General features: G+C 37.7%; 1 protein-coding gene across 6 annotated transcripts in view; it reads right to left on the bottom strand.

Annotated features, from left to right (window-relative positions):
• Window positions 1–17,363, bottom strand: part of ENPP3 (ectonucleotide pyrophosphatase/phosphodiesterase 3) — a 98,779-nt gene that overhangs the window by 71,645 nt on the left and 9,771 nt on the right. For 4 of the 6 annotated variants that reach the window (XM_015137433.3, XM_077999430.1, XM_015137432.3 and 1 more), the window contains exons 4-7: window positions 12,475–12,597; window positions 9,600–9,725; window positions 6,477–6,537; window positions 1,312–1,409 (exon numbers count right to left, since the gene is read on the bottom strand). In XM_015137433.3, coding sequence (XP_014992919.3) covers window positions 1,312–1,409; window positions 6,477–6,537; window positions 9,600–9,725; window positions 12,475–12,597 — 408 coding nt within the window. The remainder of the gene's footprint in view (window positions 1–1,311; window positions 1,410–6,476; window positions 6,538–9,599; window positions 9,726–12,474; window positions 12,598–17,363) is intronic. The other 2 variants (XM_077999432.1, XM_077999431.1) reach the window with 1 other exon arrangement.

Genomic DNA, 17,363 nt, shown 5'->3' with positions numbered 1-17,363 from the left:
CCTCAGGGAATGAGGGAGAAGCTGAAAAAACAATGCACCTTGAGTTGTTGGAAGTAGTGGTCTATCTTCCTACAACCACGGCATTTTAGGGCTGGAATTAATAGTAGAAATCATCAGATCTAGACATTTTGTTTTACAAATGAGGAAACTGAGGCCAAGAAAAGTCAATTGACTTACCCAGAGTCAAACAGCTATTTTTAATAATTTGCAGAAAAAGAAAAACAATAAACCAGTAAAAAATGACAGAAAATTTGAGAACTTTGGGGATATAAAACAGGGCCTCAGAGGAGGGAGAAGAAAGAGAGGAATTGCAGGGCAGTGAAAAGTGTGGGCCCTGGAGTTAGTTCTCTGGTTTTAACTATGCCACTTCTTAGCACTGTGTCATTGGGTATTCAACTTCTCTTTAAAAAAAAAATTATAAGAAAAAAAATCAAAAAAAAAAAATTATTATTAAATAGAGATGAGGTCTCACTGTGTTGCACAAGCTGGTCTCAAACTCCTGAGTTCAAGGGATGCTCTAGCCTCTGCCTCCCAAAGTGCTAGAGTTACAGGCACTGGCTACCATGTCCAGCCTCAACTTCTCTTTTTTACTACTTTTATTAAATTATGTGAAGGCTAAGTGTCCTAACACAGAAGTATAACATAGTAAAATTGATAATAAAAGAATTATAACAATTACTTAAATCCACCCATCATATGCCACATATCAAATAGCTATTTTTTGAAAGCTACCTGTACATTCTCACAGTAATCCTATCAGATGGGAAGTCACCATTTCACAGATGAAGAGACTAGGGCACTAAAAGATGAAGGAAACTTGTCTGAGACCTCACAGCTAGCAATTAGTAGAGTCAGATTGTAGGCAGTTTAATTCCAGGACCAGAAATAGATCCTGGACTTGACATCTGCTGAAGTGGTGGGAGGTGCTGGATCTGTCTAGTCCACCTGCCTTCAGGATCCGATTCTTGTTATATCCACCTTGCTAAGACCCAGAACCCAGGTCTGACAAACATCCCTTTCAAGGCAGTACACACGAATAGATTTCCAGAGGACAGAAGTTACATTCGAATACAAAACAAATCAAAATAAACAAACAAAAGGCTGACCATGCTACCAAAATAAAGGTAGGAGAAGCCAGCAAGTGTGAAAATACACTTCTGATTGAAAGTAGATACCACGTGGTAAAGTCAAAGAGGATCTAGGCTAAGACAAACCACTAAGGTTAAAAGTCAGAAAGAAAGTTGCATCATCTGGAGATTGACTAACTAGGTGTCTTTATCATTTTCATGCCACTAGTTATAGAAGACTTACTCAGTTTATTGATATTTGGCATTAAAGTATCCCATGTGTATAAATATTCAGCTCTAAATCCATCCATAGAAAACAAGATAACAGGTGGCAGGTCAAACCTGAAAATGAAAAACAAAATTTGTCCATTGTTTTGGATAGTTATATTTACCTCAAAAGCATTGCAATCTTTTTTTTTAGACCTGTGTTTAAGGTGAAATAATTGGGTAACTTTTGGGCCATAGCCAGACACTGTCTTTTTTTTTTTTTTTTTTTGAGACACAGTTTCACCCTGTCACCCAGCCTCCACCTCCTGGGTTCAAGCAATTCTCATGCCTCAGCCTCCCAAGTAGCTGGGATTACAGGTGCACGCTGCCACATCCGGCTAAATTTTAGTAGAGGTGGGATTTCACCATGTTGGCCAGGCTGGTCTCCAACTCCTGACCTCAAGTGATCCACCCGCCTTGGCCTCCAAAGAGCTGGGATTACAGGCACGAGTCACTGTGCCTGGCATAAAATTTTGCTTCTGTTATACACACACACATTTCACAGATGTATAGTTTGATAAATTTTCATTAACTGAACTCCACTGTGTAGTCATCACCCAGATAAAGAAACAGAATATTATCAGGATGCTTGTGCTTCCTGTGGTCACTAAACTTTCCAAACCACACCCCACCAAGGATGATCAGTATCTTGATTTCCAACAGCATAGATTATCTTTGTCTATTTTTGTACTTACATTTATATGCAAATAAAATCATACAGTATGCATTTTGTTGAGTCTCAATTCTTTTACTCGAGATTATGTTTGAGATTCCTCCATATTGTTGCAAGTAATTATGGATCATTCATTCTCATAGCTGTCTAATATTCCAGTGAATGAATAAACCAGAACTTATTCTACTGTCCACGGGCACTTGAGTACTTTCCAATTTGGAAAGTTATTAGGTTTCCAGACCTAAGAGAGCCTGTGGTTTAACTTCATTTACATAAATTCTAAAACAGGAATATATGATGATAGAAATCACAATAGTGATTGTCTTTGGGAAGTAAGCAATGGGAAGGGACATGAGGTATCTTTCTGGGATGGTGGAAATATTCTATATGTTGGAAATATTCTATATTAGTAAGTTATATCACTTAGTGAATTTACAAATTGCATTATATTATACAATTAAGATAGGACCATTTCAATGTATATGAACTATAGGATACCTCAATTTAAAAATAAAAATGGAAAACTGGGACTGTTTGAACTGCAGTGTGCAGAAAATTCATGAAGAAATTAAAGTGGCCTAGTGCAATTTGCATGAGAAAGTATTTATTTTTTTCATAAACTCATTAACATAACTCTGATTAAAAATTTTATATTCATAAATATGCCATTAAAATAACTTTGAAGATTAAAGACAGGGTCAACTGTCTGTGGGATCAAGAGTGGAATCCAAAGATCCAATGCACCCCTTTTTTAATGGCCAGCTTGCCTGTCCAAGCTAACTAGAAAGTGCATTTTACATTCTGCTGATACGAACTTTCTTGTAGCTAAAACATCCTTAATTATTTCCTAAAGATAAATTCATAAAGATCACATTTCCTGGTCTTACGACAAACTTTCAAAGGAGACTAAAATATTGCCACAATTCATTCCCAACAGTAGATATTAACTTATACAGTACTTTCATAAACAAGACAGGTAGCTGGGACTTTATATACACAAATCACGATGTACTGATTATTTCATGGAGTAAAAGTTGTGTCTTCTTTTCGTTTTTATTTCTCTGATTGCTAAAAAACTTGAACATTGCATCCATATTATTTTCATTGCCTGTGATGAAGCTTGAGTAAGAGCTCACTACATGCCAAGAACTGTCATCTCCGATCTGTTATTTCACTAGGATCAGGTAGCTTACCCAAGGTGTCCCACCACCAGTAGGGGCAGAGCTCGGCTATTGGCTCACATCTGTCTGATTTAAGAGTCTAAGCTCCTTACTGTACTATGATCACTAGCAAAATAGTAAGGCAAACAAGTAAAGAGAATACTAGCATAAATGTCTGGCAAGAGGGTTTTATGTAATGTCTTTAGCCACTATAAAATTTTTACCAGCAAATATTATTCATGGTGAGCAGAATCATCATTGTCCATTTTCCTTGCAGGGATGGAAGGTATAGGCAGGAATGACTTCAATGGAATAAAGAGAATGAGGGGATTGTAGGTGATGGTCAGTGTCCTACTGACCACCACCACCACCCCTTTCCTCACCAGGTTCCTTTCTAGTCTTGCCTTGCATCAAGGTTGCCAAATCAGTCCTGTAATTTCTCTGGGATGCTGCTCCAGCTCTCAAATCCTCAGGGGGACAGTGATTTGCCAGTTTGGAGAAGACCATTCTAACTAATCATTTGGGCTTAGTCATCTAGGTTTGTTGAGACTCTTTACAAAGACTTTAGTGAAAACCTTCCTGCTCACCTAATGTCTCTCTCCTCCCGGTTATCAACAGGTGAGGGAGTCTTGGTGCCTCAAACAATTCTTCCCCTTATTCAGGCCCTTACCCCTTCTTCTGATGAATCGCACAGCATCACGGGCTCAGCCTACGACTTGAGGGAGCGTTATGCCACAGAGACTCTGGGACCTTGCTGCCTGGGTTTGCTTCCTGCTTCCAGCAACCACTAGCAATGCAGCACTGGGCAAGTGATTTCACAGCTTTTGCCTCCATTTCATTCTTTGTAAAATGAAGATGGAGATAATAGAACCAAAGGGTTTTTATAAGGAATAATATGTAAGATAACTATTGTGTAATGTACATATTGGTACATAATAAGAACTATATGAATGTTAGCCGGTATTAGTATGCTTTTCAGAGATGAATTGACAGGGTAATTTGAACCATGAGAAAATGCCATGGGCACACCTTAATAGATTCAAGTATCAGGTTCATCCAATAAAACGAGTGACTACAGAAAAATTTCACTAGAAAAATATTAACAATTTCTTGAGTACCTACTATGCACCATGCACTAGAACTAAAATTAACCTACTGCTTGATAACTCACCAAGCATATTCCCTTGCTTTAGGTCATTTAATTCTCACATGAAATTGTCTGATCCTGGCATTGTTATTATTTCAATTTCATAGATGAAGCTCAGGGAAGTGACCAGTGCAAAAGACCCACAGGCAAAATCAGGACTCAAACTTCTCTCATTTTATTCTAATCCTTTGCTCTTCCACCCACAAGGTGGGAAGAGAGCAGCTGAATCTGAGCTACAAACCAAAGTAGCACGGAAGAAAAACAGGCACATTATCCATACTCCTTTTCAAAATGAAATAACACTATTTAAAAATGCCTCCACTGGGCCAGACACAGCAGCTCATGCCTGTAATCCCAGCACTTTGGGAGGCCAAGATGGCAGGATCCCTTGAGCCCAGAAGTTCGAGATCAGACGAGGAAACGTGGAAAAACACTGTCTCTACAAAAAACACAAGAATTAGCTGAGAATGGTGGCACATGCTTGTAGTCCCAGCTACTTGGGAGGCTGAGGTGAGGGAATTGTTTGAGCCTGGGAGGTGGCAGCTGCTATGAGTCATGATCACGCCACTGCACTGCAACCTGGGCAACAGAATGAGACCCTGTCTTGAAACAAAAAATGCCTCCACTGGCCAGCACAGTAGTTCATGCCTGTTATCCCAGCACTTTGTGAAGCCAAAGCAGGAGGATCACCTGAGTTCAGGAGTTTGAGTCCAGTCTGGGCAACATAGTAAGACCCTGTCTGTACAAAAAAATACAAAATAATGTTTAGCTGGGTGTGGGGGCCCACGCCTATAGTCTCAAATACTTGGGAGGCTGAGATGGGAGGATAGCCTGAGTCCAGGAATTTGAGGCTGTAGTGAGCTGTGATCATGCCACTGCACTCCAGCCTGGGTGACAGAGTGAGACCCTATCTCTTAATAATAATAAGAATAATAATACTTAAATTTAAAAACTGCCTCTACCAATTCCTCCTAAAGCCAGGTATTCATTTCTTTTTCATCCACCCTTCCACCATTCTCCCTTACTTGGCCCAGAAAAGTGTGAAGGGCAGAGGGGTGGATGAGAAATGGGGAATCCGCGCTGGCTTGAGGTGATGCACATTTCCAGGCCCCGGCAGTCAGCAAAGCAGCCATGATAAACGTGTGGAAAAGATGCATGGGAGAGGTGGGGCAGGAGTGTCACCTCATGTGTTCATCACCTGTGCCCCCTGACAAAGCTCTCCTCATCCACCCTTCAAAGACCTCCTTTCATTTCAAGGCCTGCACAAACCTCTTTCCCTGCTCTTAACAAGAAGAAATTTGAGGCACCAAGATGTAAAATAGAAAAGAGTTCTGGCCAGACACAGTGGCTCATGGCTGTAATTCCAACACGTTGGGAGGCCCAGGAGGGAGGACTGCTTGAGGCCAGGAGATCAAGATCAACCTAGCCAACACAGCGAGACCCTATCTTTATTTAAAAAAAGAAGGCAGGAATTAAGTTATTTAAAAAAGGAAAAGGAGTTCTGGCAGAATTAATTTCAAGCTAATTTCAATCCTGACCACAAGACCTTTGGAATATTACTTATTTAATATTCCAACTAATTTTTAAAAGTCATTACTGTGGCTGAGTAGAGTGGCTCATGCCTGGAATCCTAGCATTTTGGGAGGCCAAGGCGAGTGGATCACTTGAACTCAAGAGTTTGAGACCAGCCTGGGCAACCTAGTGAAACCTCATCTGTACAAAAAAAAAAAAAAAAAGAGAGAGAGAGAAAAATAAAAAATTAGCCAAGCATGGTGACATGCCTGTAGTCCCAGCTACTCAGGAGGCTGAGATGGGGAGGATCACCTGTGTCTGGGAGGTCAAGGCTGCAGTGAGCTGTGATTGCACCACTGCACTCCAGCTTGGACAGGAGAGCAAGACCCTGTCTCAAAGACAAAAACATAATAAAGTCGTCGTTGTAAAACATAAATATAATAAATTAATATAAAAGGGCTTTGTAAAAAATAAAGCAAACAAAAGTCCATTAAAACTTGGAACCCACAAGAAATCTAATCCTTTGTGAACTATTCTGTTTTGAAATGTACATGAAGTGGAGGAAATTCTACTCTGTGTCTGAACTAACTACATTCTTATGTGCACCTTTGTTAAAGGAGGATAAAAATCCCTGTATCCGTCATGCTCACCCTTCTGGACACTGAGACTGCTGGGCTGTGTCACAGTTTTCTTCCAGCCATGAGGTTTCTCCTGAAAAGCATAAGATCGAAATCTTTATACTTGCTGCACCACAGACAAGAAACGAGAAGCAAGTGTTCAATGGACATGATCTTCCCAAACTATTTAATTTCTGTTAGTCCCATGACTAATTTCTTCTAAAACACGTGAAGTGCACTTTCAGTTGCTGGCAAAGGCAGTGTCTCTAGTGACTTGTAGAGACCAGTAATCTGTAATAACTGAATACCAGGAAGTCTATTTTTACCAAGAGAAACAGAGGGGATTTATTTATTTATTTTATTTATTTATTTTGAGATGGACTTTCACTCTTGTTGCCCAGGCTGGAGTGCAATGGTGTGATCTCGGCTCACTGCAACCTCCACCTCCCTGGTTCAAGTGATTCTCCTGCTTCAGCTTCCCAAGTAACTGGGATTGTAGGCAAGCGCCACCATGCCCAGGTAATTTTGTATTTTTTGTAGAGACAGGGTTTCACCATTTGGTCAGGCTGGTCTTGAACTCCTGACCTCAAGTGATCCTCCCACCTTGGCCTCCCAAAGTGCTGGGATTACAGATGTGAGCCACCACACCCAGCCCCAAAGGGGATTCTTTTGGATGAAAAAAAGATATTTCTTCTTTTTCTTGATAATGTTTTTTGCCTCAAGAACAATATTTTCCCAACTGCTAGAATAAATGGATTTAATAACTATAGACATACAGTCTAAAGAAGAGAAAAAGGAAAGTATCAAGAAAAAAAAAAAGAAATAGCCAATGAGAATAACTGATATAAAATGGAGGAAATTTAACAAATTTTTAAAATCTTAACAAAAATTAGCAAAAACAAAAAATTTTGCTTCATGGATATTTCTCATTGTAGAACATTCTAGCTCATTAGTGAAGTAGAAATGACAGACTATGACTGTCACCATCTGCAACGCCTAGTGTATCTCGGCAATGCTTATCAATGGCTAACATATCCCAAAAAACACACCTGCAGGCATGATGTGCCTCTTGATGGAAATTATCTTTATCTTTTTAGATACGTACTTAAAATATGTAGCTAAATACATATTTTAGATGAATGATACTCTTGGTTTTGCTTTGAAACAATGTAAAATTATGGAAGAGAGGCTGGCAATAATGAGCATATTTTGTTAAAGAAAAAAATCTAAAAGTTGGAAATAGGCAAGAGGACTGATCATTAGACATCATTTTAATGTCATGCTGGGAATTATCTAAAAAGCCCAAAAACATATTATCCAATTATCAAGGGGCATGTATCTTTATCCAGCTTACTCTTTATTATTCATTTTACAAGTTGTTTATTTGGGAGTAATAAATAACTAGTAGAAAACAAATAACAATATAACTGATTCATACCTGATAGCAAATAAATTGTCCTACAGAAATGCAATTCAATTCTGTCCCACCAAAAGATATGGTTCTAGTGATTTTATTCCAACATTCTTTCAGTGTTATATACACAATTTAGTAGCTTAGTTTCTTATTCTCTTTGAACCTGCTTTAATTCTGGTTGGTTATCTTATAAATGAGTTAGTAAATCTTTGACATGTTCATTTTATATTCAAAATTATACTTTGTCAATGTGAGACAAGATTGGCCATGAATTGATAACTGCTGAAAATAGTTGATGGACTTAGAGAGAAAACATCATAATATTCTCTCTACCTCTGTATGTGGTAGAAATTTATCATAACGTTTTTAGAAATTCTACACTTAACAAAACATAAAAGTAATTAGCTGGTTTCTCAAACAAAAATGATTCAAATTCTCTCAAACTACTCTCGGGAGATAAAATTTTGATAAAAATTCTCAAACTACTCTCAAAAGATGCAATTTTGACAAAAATCATTTAGCTTTTTTTAATTCTAAAAGCTGGTAGGCACATTTAACACTTAAAATATAAAGTGTTAACACTCAGAGTGAGAAAACATTTATATTTGTTTTAAAAAATAAACTGAAATGATTACATTAACTCCATCAGAGTAACCAGTGAATTCAGTAAAAAAAAAAAAAAAAAAAATTTCCACATGGCCTAAGCATCCATCTTGAGATTAAAAAGTTAAAAGTTACCAAATTGGAACAGAAGAAGGGAGACTAGAGAGGTCAGAGGTAATATGGTCAGTGAATTTATTAGAGAAAGAAGCAGACTAGAACCTATACTTGCCTTGTGAAATTAAAGAAATTTTGAAATGATGCAGTATGGAGTATTAAATATTGAGTAATTATTATTTTTAAAAAGCAGTTACCATTTCAGACTTTTCTTATAACCCGTTTCAGGTGATTTTTAATTATATTTTGTATAAAAACTGATTTATCCATTGGTACACAACTTATTTTCTATTAGTAGATTATAGTTAAGGTTTCTACTACAATATTTTCATCCAATTTCAGAAATCAGAATTCAACCTAATCTTTTTTTGTCAAAAGTATTGAAATTGTCAGCTCAGTTTGGTGTGAGGTTATAAAAAGGGATTGATAGCTTGAAGAAATTTGGTTGATATATGTATATATGCATTTTTCATAAATTTCATCAGATGTTTGGAAGAATTGGTGATTTTTTTTTTTAAAGTCACATCCCTTATAAACTGGGGAGTGGGTAGAATAAAGAGTTGAATAACCTGAATCCTAATCTTGACTCTACATTAACTCCGTGAGGATACTTAGCAATTTAAACCGTTGAGGACACATTTGTTTTGGCAATAACAACATTGGCTTAACAAGATGATATCTGAGCTAGAAAACCTCATTCTCTATATTTTAACTTTGGGATCTGCTATTCAGTGTCTGAAAGTACAACTGCATCTGGCAAGGTCATTGGATTGGAAAAGACTTTGCCTTACAGACAAATAAGGAATTTTAAGATCTCTCTTCTATATCTATACTGTGAGTTCTCCTCCTCTGTGGTTACAAACCACATTTCATCCCACAGTAAATGCATTTGATCTTTTCTTCTACATGGAGTAACTAAAGATTCTCTGACTTGTTCTGATTTTTGCAGACTAGCATAGCTCTAGGACACTCACGGAGTTCCTCTGAACTTGCAGGGGCAAATGAGTCAACATACTCCTGCTTACCTTGGCAAACACTCTTATAGTCAGCACAGCAGTCTTTCCTCTGCAAACAGTCATCTGAACAAGAGCAAAGGCTGGCCTCTAATCTGGTCTCTCCACAACGAAATTTATTGCACGTCCATATTCGAGCTGTAAAACGATACAGTTCAGTTCTGAGCATTTAAGCCTCCAATATAAAATATACAAATTTCATTTATTTACTGCTATATTATAATAATACAACCAAATATAATAATACAATACAATTCTTGATTGTAAATAATACAATCAAATAATACAATCAAATAATACAACCAAGAATTTCATTTATCTGTATTAATGAATGAAAATACATAATGCCAAATGAGGGGTAAACCACCACTTTTCTTCATTAGCTAGGTGGCAGAGAGAAATGCAGCTTTATAAACCACAACCCAGGTTTACTTAGCAGGTACACTGTGAGCTTGAAGAAGATCTGAACACGGCTCCTATTCCCATCCAAGAGCAGGAGCTCCCCAAAGTGAAGAATCACTGGCCCTGACTGATTATTGCCACCCAAGAGCAGCTTTGCCCAGCCTTGTCTAAAGACAAGCAGCAAGGAAGAAAAGGTGACAACAGAAGTAACAGGAGCACAGTCATGTCTTTGAGAATGTAGGCAGGTCAAGGTACCTCTCAGTGGAAAGTGACAGCAGTGACAAAGCAGCTGCCACCCATGCCTCGGGGGTTCTCCCAGGCTATGGGCTTAGGATGAGAACAGTTTCAATAAATCCCATTGCTAAAAGCAGCAAGAGGCTGGAGGAAGGTGGCTTGGCACTGCCACTTGCTAGGAAACAGTGACTAAAATCAACATCAGCCTTGTTCTGAGACAAACACTCTCAATAGGCAACTTTTGTCCACCTCAGTTATATATAGATTTCTTCCTTCTCCAGCATTTCTCATTTACATAGAAAGAAAACGTTTTTGGAGATTAAGTAAAGGGAACATAGATCTCTATCTATACTGGGTTATCCTCTCCCTCTTGCCCTTTTCAGGGAACATAAAGTAAAGAACTCTACTCTTCTAATCTTCACTCTCCTCCAACCACTAGACACCCCCCTCCACCACCTTCCCAGGTTATTTAGGGAATTAAACATTGCAAGCTGTCTTTTCCACCTGGAGAACAGCATTTCTCAAATTGTGCCCTGTGGAATACTGGCATCAGAATGATCAAGAATCACCCGCTTTCCAAGTGACTTTTATGCACCTTGAAGTTTGAGAACCACTGCAAATGAAACAAACAAGATGTTGAACTTCAGCCATAGTAAAACTCCACTGAAATGTATGTAATGATACAGTATTTCATTTACCATAGCCTGTTATTCCTCAACCTTGGTTAAATAAAGTGTGAATTCTGTATTTAGCATTGTTAAGGGGGAAATGATGATAAGACCGTGTATAGGTGTTATAGGTTTAATTGTGTCCCCTAAAAAGATGTTGAAGTCCCAACCCCCATTACTTGTGAATATGATCTTATTTAGAAACGGTTCCAAATTACTTGCCGAGGCCAGGTGCAGTGGCCCACACCTGTAATCCCAGCCCTTTGGGATGCCGAGGTAGTGGGATCACTTGAGGCCAGAAGTTCAAGACCAGCCTGGCCAACATGGTGAAACCCTGTCTCCAACAAAAATACAAAAATTAGTTGGGCTTGGTAGAGCACTCCTGTAGTCCCAGCTACTCAGGAGGCTGAGGCAGGAGAACTGCTTGAACCCAAGAGGTGGAGGTTGCAGTGAGCCAAGATTGTGCCGCTGCAATCCGGCCTTTGTTTCAGGAAAAAAAAAAAAAAAAAAAAAAAAGACATGGATTTAATAACTATAGACATATAGTCTAAGAAGAGAAAAAGGAAAGTATCAAAAAAAAAAAAGAAATAGCCAATGAGAATAACTGATATCAAATGAGGGAAATTTAACAAATTTTTAAAATCTTAACAAAAATTAGCAAAAACAAAACATTTTGCTTCATGGATATTTCTCATTGTAGAACATTCTAGCTAATTAGTGAAGTAGAAATGACAGACTATTTCATTTCTGTCTTTGTTTAAAAAAAATTACTTATAGATAAGAGTGAGACTGTTTCAAAAAAAAATTACTTGTAGATAATTAAGTAAAATGAGGTCATTAGGGTGGGCCTTAATCCAGTATGACTGGTGTTCTTATTAAAAGGGAAAATTTAAACATAGACACAGACAAAGACTATGTGAAGAGACACAGATTATGTGAAGATGAAGGCAGAGCCTGGAGCTGTGCTGCCACAAGCCAAAGATTGCCAGGACCCACCAGAAGCTAGGAGAGAAGCATGGAGCAGATTCTCTTTTGGAGTCTTCAGGAGGACCCAACCCTGCCAACACCTAAAAGTTGGACTTCCAGTCTCCAGAACTGTGAGAAAACAAACTTCCGTTGGCTAAGCCACCCAGTCTGTGGTACTTTGTCATGGCAACCCTAGGAAACTAATACACAAGGTATGTAGATTAAAATTTGGACACAGACCTGGCACAGTGGTTCATGCCTATAATCCCAGCACTTTGGGAGGCCAAGGTGGGAGAATTGCTTGAGCCCAGGAGTTTCAAGACCAGCCTAGGCAACATGGTTAAGTTTTGTATTTTTAGTAGAGATGGGGTTAAAAACAATTAGCCAGGTGTGGTGCTGCATGCCTGTGATCCCAGATACTCAGGAGGCTGAGGTGGAAAGATCAATTGGACTCAGGAGATTAAGAATAGAGTTAGCCATGATCATGCCACTGTACTCCAGCCTAGGCAACAGAGTGACACTCTGTCTCAAACAAAAGGAAAGAAAAGAAAAAAATTTGACATGTATTAATAGTGGCACAACCAACATGCTAATAAACTTATTCTCAGAACTCATACTTGATGCCACACAGGTGTCTTCAAAATCCCAGCAGCAATCGCCTCGGTCTTTACATGCCACATCACACCGGCAGTTCTCCAGTCCTCTAAATGATGCATCAAAGCACTTCTTCCTGCAGCTGCCTGCAAAGTAAAGGAAATAGGGCCCCAACGTTTAGCAGCTATTCAATATCTCATACTTAAACAGTGGAAGCATACAGGAAGTACATGGCACAGACTACGACAGACAACTAGATGATTTTTATGGTGCTACAAGATCTACCAGTGCAATGTAATAAATAATGACACTGATATGTCCAGGCGCCATGGCTCACGCCTGTAATACCAACACTTTGTGAGGCCAGGGCGGGAGAATCACTTGAGGTCAGGAGTTTGAGACCAGTCTGGCTAACATGGCAAAACCCCATGTCTACTAAAAATACAAAAGTTAACCAGGCATGGTGGTGCACACCTGTGGTCCTAGCTACTTGGGAGGCTGAGGCAGGAGAATTGCTTGAACTCGGGAGGCAGAGGTTGCAGTGAGCTGAGATTGTGCCACTGAACTCTAGCCTGGGCGACAAAGCAAGACTCTGCCTTAATAATAATAATAATAATAATAATAATAATGTGTTCAAGAAGTACATGGGAGCACATGGGGTGGGACAAAAACTAGCAAGGGGATTCAAGGACACCATTGAGTCTTGAGAAAGGATCAAGATTTTAAAAATCAGTGAAGCTAAGGAAGGCATATTTGGAGAATAGCAGATGGGTTATGATGGCTAAGGGGTAGAGTTCAAAGGTAGAGGTGGACTAGAGTGAGGAAAGGTGCATATGCCATACTAAGAGGCTTGAAGCCCAATCTTTGGTAATGGGAAGTCATTAAAGAGTAAGCAGAGAGTAATGAATTAGATCTGTGTTTTAGAAAGCCACTCTGGAAAATAGGTGAGTAGGGTAGGGATGGAAACTCTTGAACTAAGCAAGAAATTTTAACCCAAACCAAAAATGATAAGGGCCTGAAGGAAGATAGTAGCAGTAGACATAAGGAAGATGTAAATAGAGATAAGAGAAATTAAAGTGCAATTAGTTTGAGTTCAGGTTTATATAAAGAGTGAAGAAGAGGAATGAGCCAAAGATGACTTCCAAAATGTAAGGCTAAGGCACTAAAAAAAGGGAAGTTCAGTTTTCCAGATATCTAAGCAAATACATATTTAGGAGGGGATCTGAATATTTGAGTCTGAAACTCAGGAAAGAGAGGCATAAACTAAGGATACTGACTTGGAGTCATCAGCATATTAGCAATAAGAAGCAATGGGAATTCTGTAGTTCTCACTGTGCAAGGAGTGTGTGCCCAGCTAAATATCATTTCTCCTTGCTAGGGATTCCCATTGAAAATTATCTATAATTCCCTATGATACTTGCTTTCTACTTTGCATTCTAAAGGAGTTGTTTGAAGGCAAGGAGGGTATAGTAGTATGTGTGGGAAAGTTCAACTATGCACAACTTGTTTCTCTCCCTTGAAAACCACTGCATAATTTTAAATTAATTTATTTACTTATTTATTCTATGAATATTTATTTTAGCATCATTATGTTTCAGGCACTGTGCTGGTAATTGCAGATTAAGTGATAAATAATGCAGATATAATTGTAGAGACTTTATATAATAAAAAATTTTAAGTGGTAACTGCAAAGTAACAGTGAATAACACACAGTAATGGGACAACTGGCTAGCTATATAGGGTAAGGAATCTCTTGACATTCTTGCCTCACAACATATACAAAAAAATTTTAGGAGCTTATCAAAATAGAAATGTCTCAGGAGTTAAGCGGTTAAGGACAGTATTTTAGAATACTCATTTCCAAAATAGGCAAGAAAGGTTAAGGACAATGAGGACTGACATAACAGGCACTAAAAGTAATAATTATCAGAGCATTAGATCTCCTGAATTCATCCTACTATAGTTTGACCCCAAAAAACATCAAACAGAAGACTTAGACGATTTTCAAAGCACTCTGTAAAAAGTTAGTGAACATAAGAAAAATATGATCATTTTTCACTAACAAATCAATGAGATATACAGTTATTGGTAGTATAAATTCACAAAATCTTTCAGGAATGTTATTTTACAATATGAAACAAAAGCTGTAAAATGTGAATTTTAAGAAAAGAAAGATGCAGAAAGGCAGAAAGGCAAAAGGAGTACATGAAAACACAAATACAAAGTTGCTGTTATAAAATTTCTATAAGAATATACAATAATGTGATAATAATCTTAGCTATTTCTGAGGAGGGAAACATGATAGCTATTATATGGCAATGGAAGAAAACCTTTTAAATAAATAATGAGATTATATTACCCATGCAAAACTAATATTTGAAAAGTCTATCTACAAAGTGGAAAACATTTTCTTTAAAATATTTATCTCCAATATTATGAAACATTAATTTACCTTTTAGAAATACACAATGAAATGTTTATAGAAATGAAATAATGTCAAGTATTTGCTTCAAAATAATATGTAGAGGAGGTTATGGAGAAAGGTATAAATAAAACAGGATTGGTCATGAATTCATAGAGTGGGGTGATGATACATAGACATTTATTAAATTAGTATTCCTACTTTTGTATGCTTAAAATTTTTTATTAATTGAAAAAATCTTTATATCCTTTGATTTCAGCAATTTCACTTCCAGACTTTATACTAAAGAAACATACAAAGATCTATGTTGAGAAATGTTCTCCATAGTGTTATACATAATTTCAAAAATATTTTAACAACTGAAATAGTCTTAATATACATGAAAGAGATGACTTATTAAATTATTATATCTACATAAAATAACATTATAAGCATTTCTGGATGCCAGTAGAAGTTATTTTAAAACATTATTGTTCACGGTTTTAATGATTTCGAGAAATGTTTATGTTATTATTGGAAAAAAAGCGAACTACAAAATAGAATACAGTTTTCTTTTTAAAAGTAGCTGGTTGAGGCCTGGTGCAGTGGCTCATGCCTGTAATCCCAGCACTTTGGGAGGCCAAGGCAGGCAGATCGCCTGGGCTCAGGAGTTTGAGACAAGCCTTGGCAAGATGACGAAACTCCATCTCTACAAAGCATACAAAAATTAGCTGGGTGCAGTGGCACGTGCCTTTAGTCCTAGCTACTCGAGAGGCAAAAAGAAAAAAAAGTAGCTGGTTGATAAAACTCATTTACCTCTTCCATCTCCTCAAATTCCACAAATCTTCACAAAAAGAAGAGGAAAATAGTTTACAAAAAGATATAAATACTCTAAATCAAGTAATAGAAGATAGAAGCAGAAAAAGAATTTTGAAAGACAGAAATCGCAGAATGAAGGAAGCAACAACTAGGTGCCTAAGAGGAAGGAGTCCTGGAAATTAAAAAAAAAAAAAAAAAGCCAAGGGCTTTCCCTTAGGACCCTAGAAGGGAGGTCCCAGGGTGTCATTAGGTAAGAGAAGAGGTCATTAAGTAAGAGAAACAGGGGACATTAGGTAAGAGAAGAGGGGAACAGGCACAAGGCTAAATGTAGGAGAATTGGTAAAAGCTTGGATGTGAAGCAGTGACTACTCACCCTGCCTCCCACTCCAGACTAGGAAGCTCATAATCTGGAGGAATAAGGAGTGGCTTTCATCACAGAGACAATAGACATAAAGGGGGGTAACTGTGATAAGAAAAAGCAACCCTTACTCTGAAAAGGAACAGATGGTCCCCAGACATTTGAGGATAGCAGGATAGCAACCTACTTGAAAGACAAACACCCAACAAACAACATCAAAGAAAAACTTGATTGAAAAGGAAATAATGCAGGGAGCAAAAGAGTTAAAATAACAACACACACACACACACACACACACACACACACACACACACACACACACACACAGAGTACTGAGATCCTCAGAAAATAGAGAAGATACTGTGTCAACAAAATAAGAGAACCATAATTTTTTAAAAAAGACCCCACATTCAGGGTGGTCTTGGAAGTAAAAATATGAGAGAAGTAAAGAAAAATTCAGTAGAGATATGGTAAGCAGAATTGTGGTCCACAAGAAGATTCCAAGTCCTAATTGCTGAGACTTCGAGTTTGTTGTCTTGTATAACCAAGAAACTGTGCAGTTATAACTAAGGCTGCTAATTAACTGATCTTAGAACAGGGAGGTAAGGCCTCAAAGTGAAAGAGGAAATGGAGCTTATGTTATTAAAGAAATCATATTATAAAATTTTCCAGAATTGAAGAGCATAAATTATTACATCATAGTTGTCCACCAAGTTTCCCAGGGCAAAAGATCAACAGGATTAAGAGATGTTGAAAGCCTCCACAGAGAGATTATGAGCAACCTACAAAGGATCACTAATCAGAAATGTATTAAAATACCAAATATATTAAAAGCAACACTGGATGCTATAAGACAGTAAAGTAATACCTTCAGATTTCTAGAAAAACAAATTATTTCCATCTTAGAATTCAATACCTAGCCAAACTGTCAAGTATTAGGTTAGAATGATACGTCTTTACATAGGCAAAGACTCAAGTTATCTCTTTCATGCATCCTGTTTTAGAAAGCTATCAAGTTGTTCTTTAGCAAAATGAGAAAATGAAACAAGAAGAAAGAGATTTTAAAATCATGGGATCTAACACAATAGATGGGCTAATGGAAATCTCAACCATCCACAAGACCAAGAGAACAACCAACATGGATTAGAGCAACAGGACAGAGAAATAGAAACTAAAATGAAAGACTTTATTCCATACCCAACTTCACATTGCCAAAAATTAGAGAGCTGAATAATGGCAATAGCTGGTGGAGAGGTGAGGTAAAGGAAGGTAGGGTAGGCTGAAGCAGCCATTCTAGAAAGCAACCTGGGACTACATACCTGAGTTAAGGAGAT

Source organism: Macaca mulatta, chromosome 4 (assembly GCF_049350105.2).
Source record: "Macaca mulatta isolate MMU2019108-1 chromosome 4, T2T-MMU8v2.0, whole genome shotgun sequence".
Classification (NCBI taxonomy): domain Eukaryota; kingdom Metazoa; phylum Chordata; class Mammalia; order Primates; family Cercopithecidae; genus Macaca; species Macaca mulatta.
Note: the sequence above shows the minus strand (reverse complement) of the source record. Positions and strands in the feature narration are given on the sequence as shown.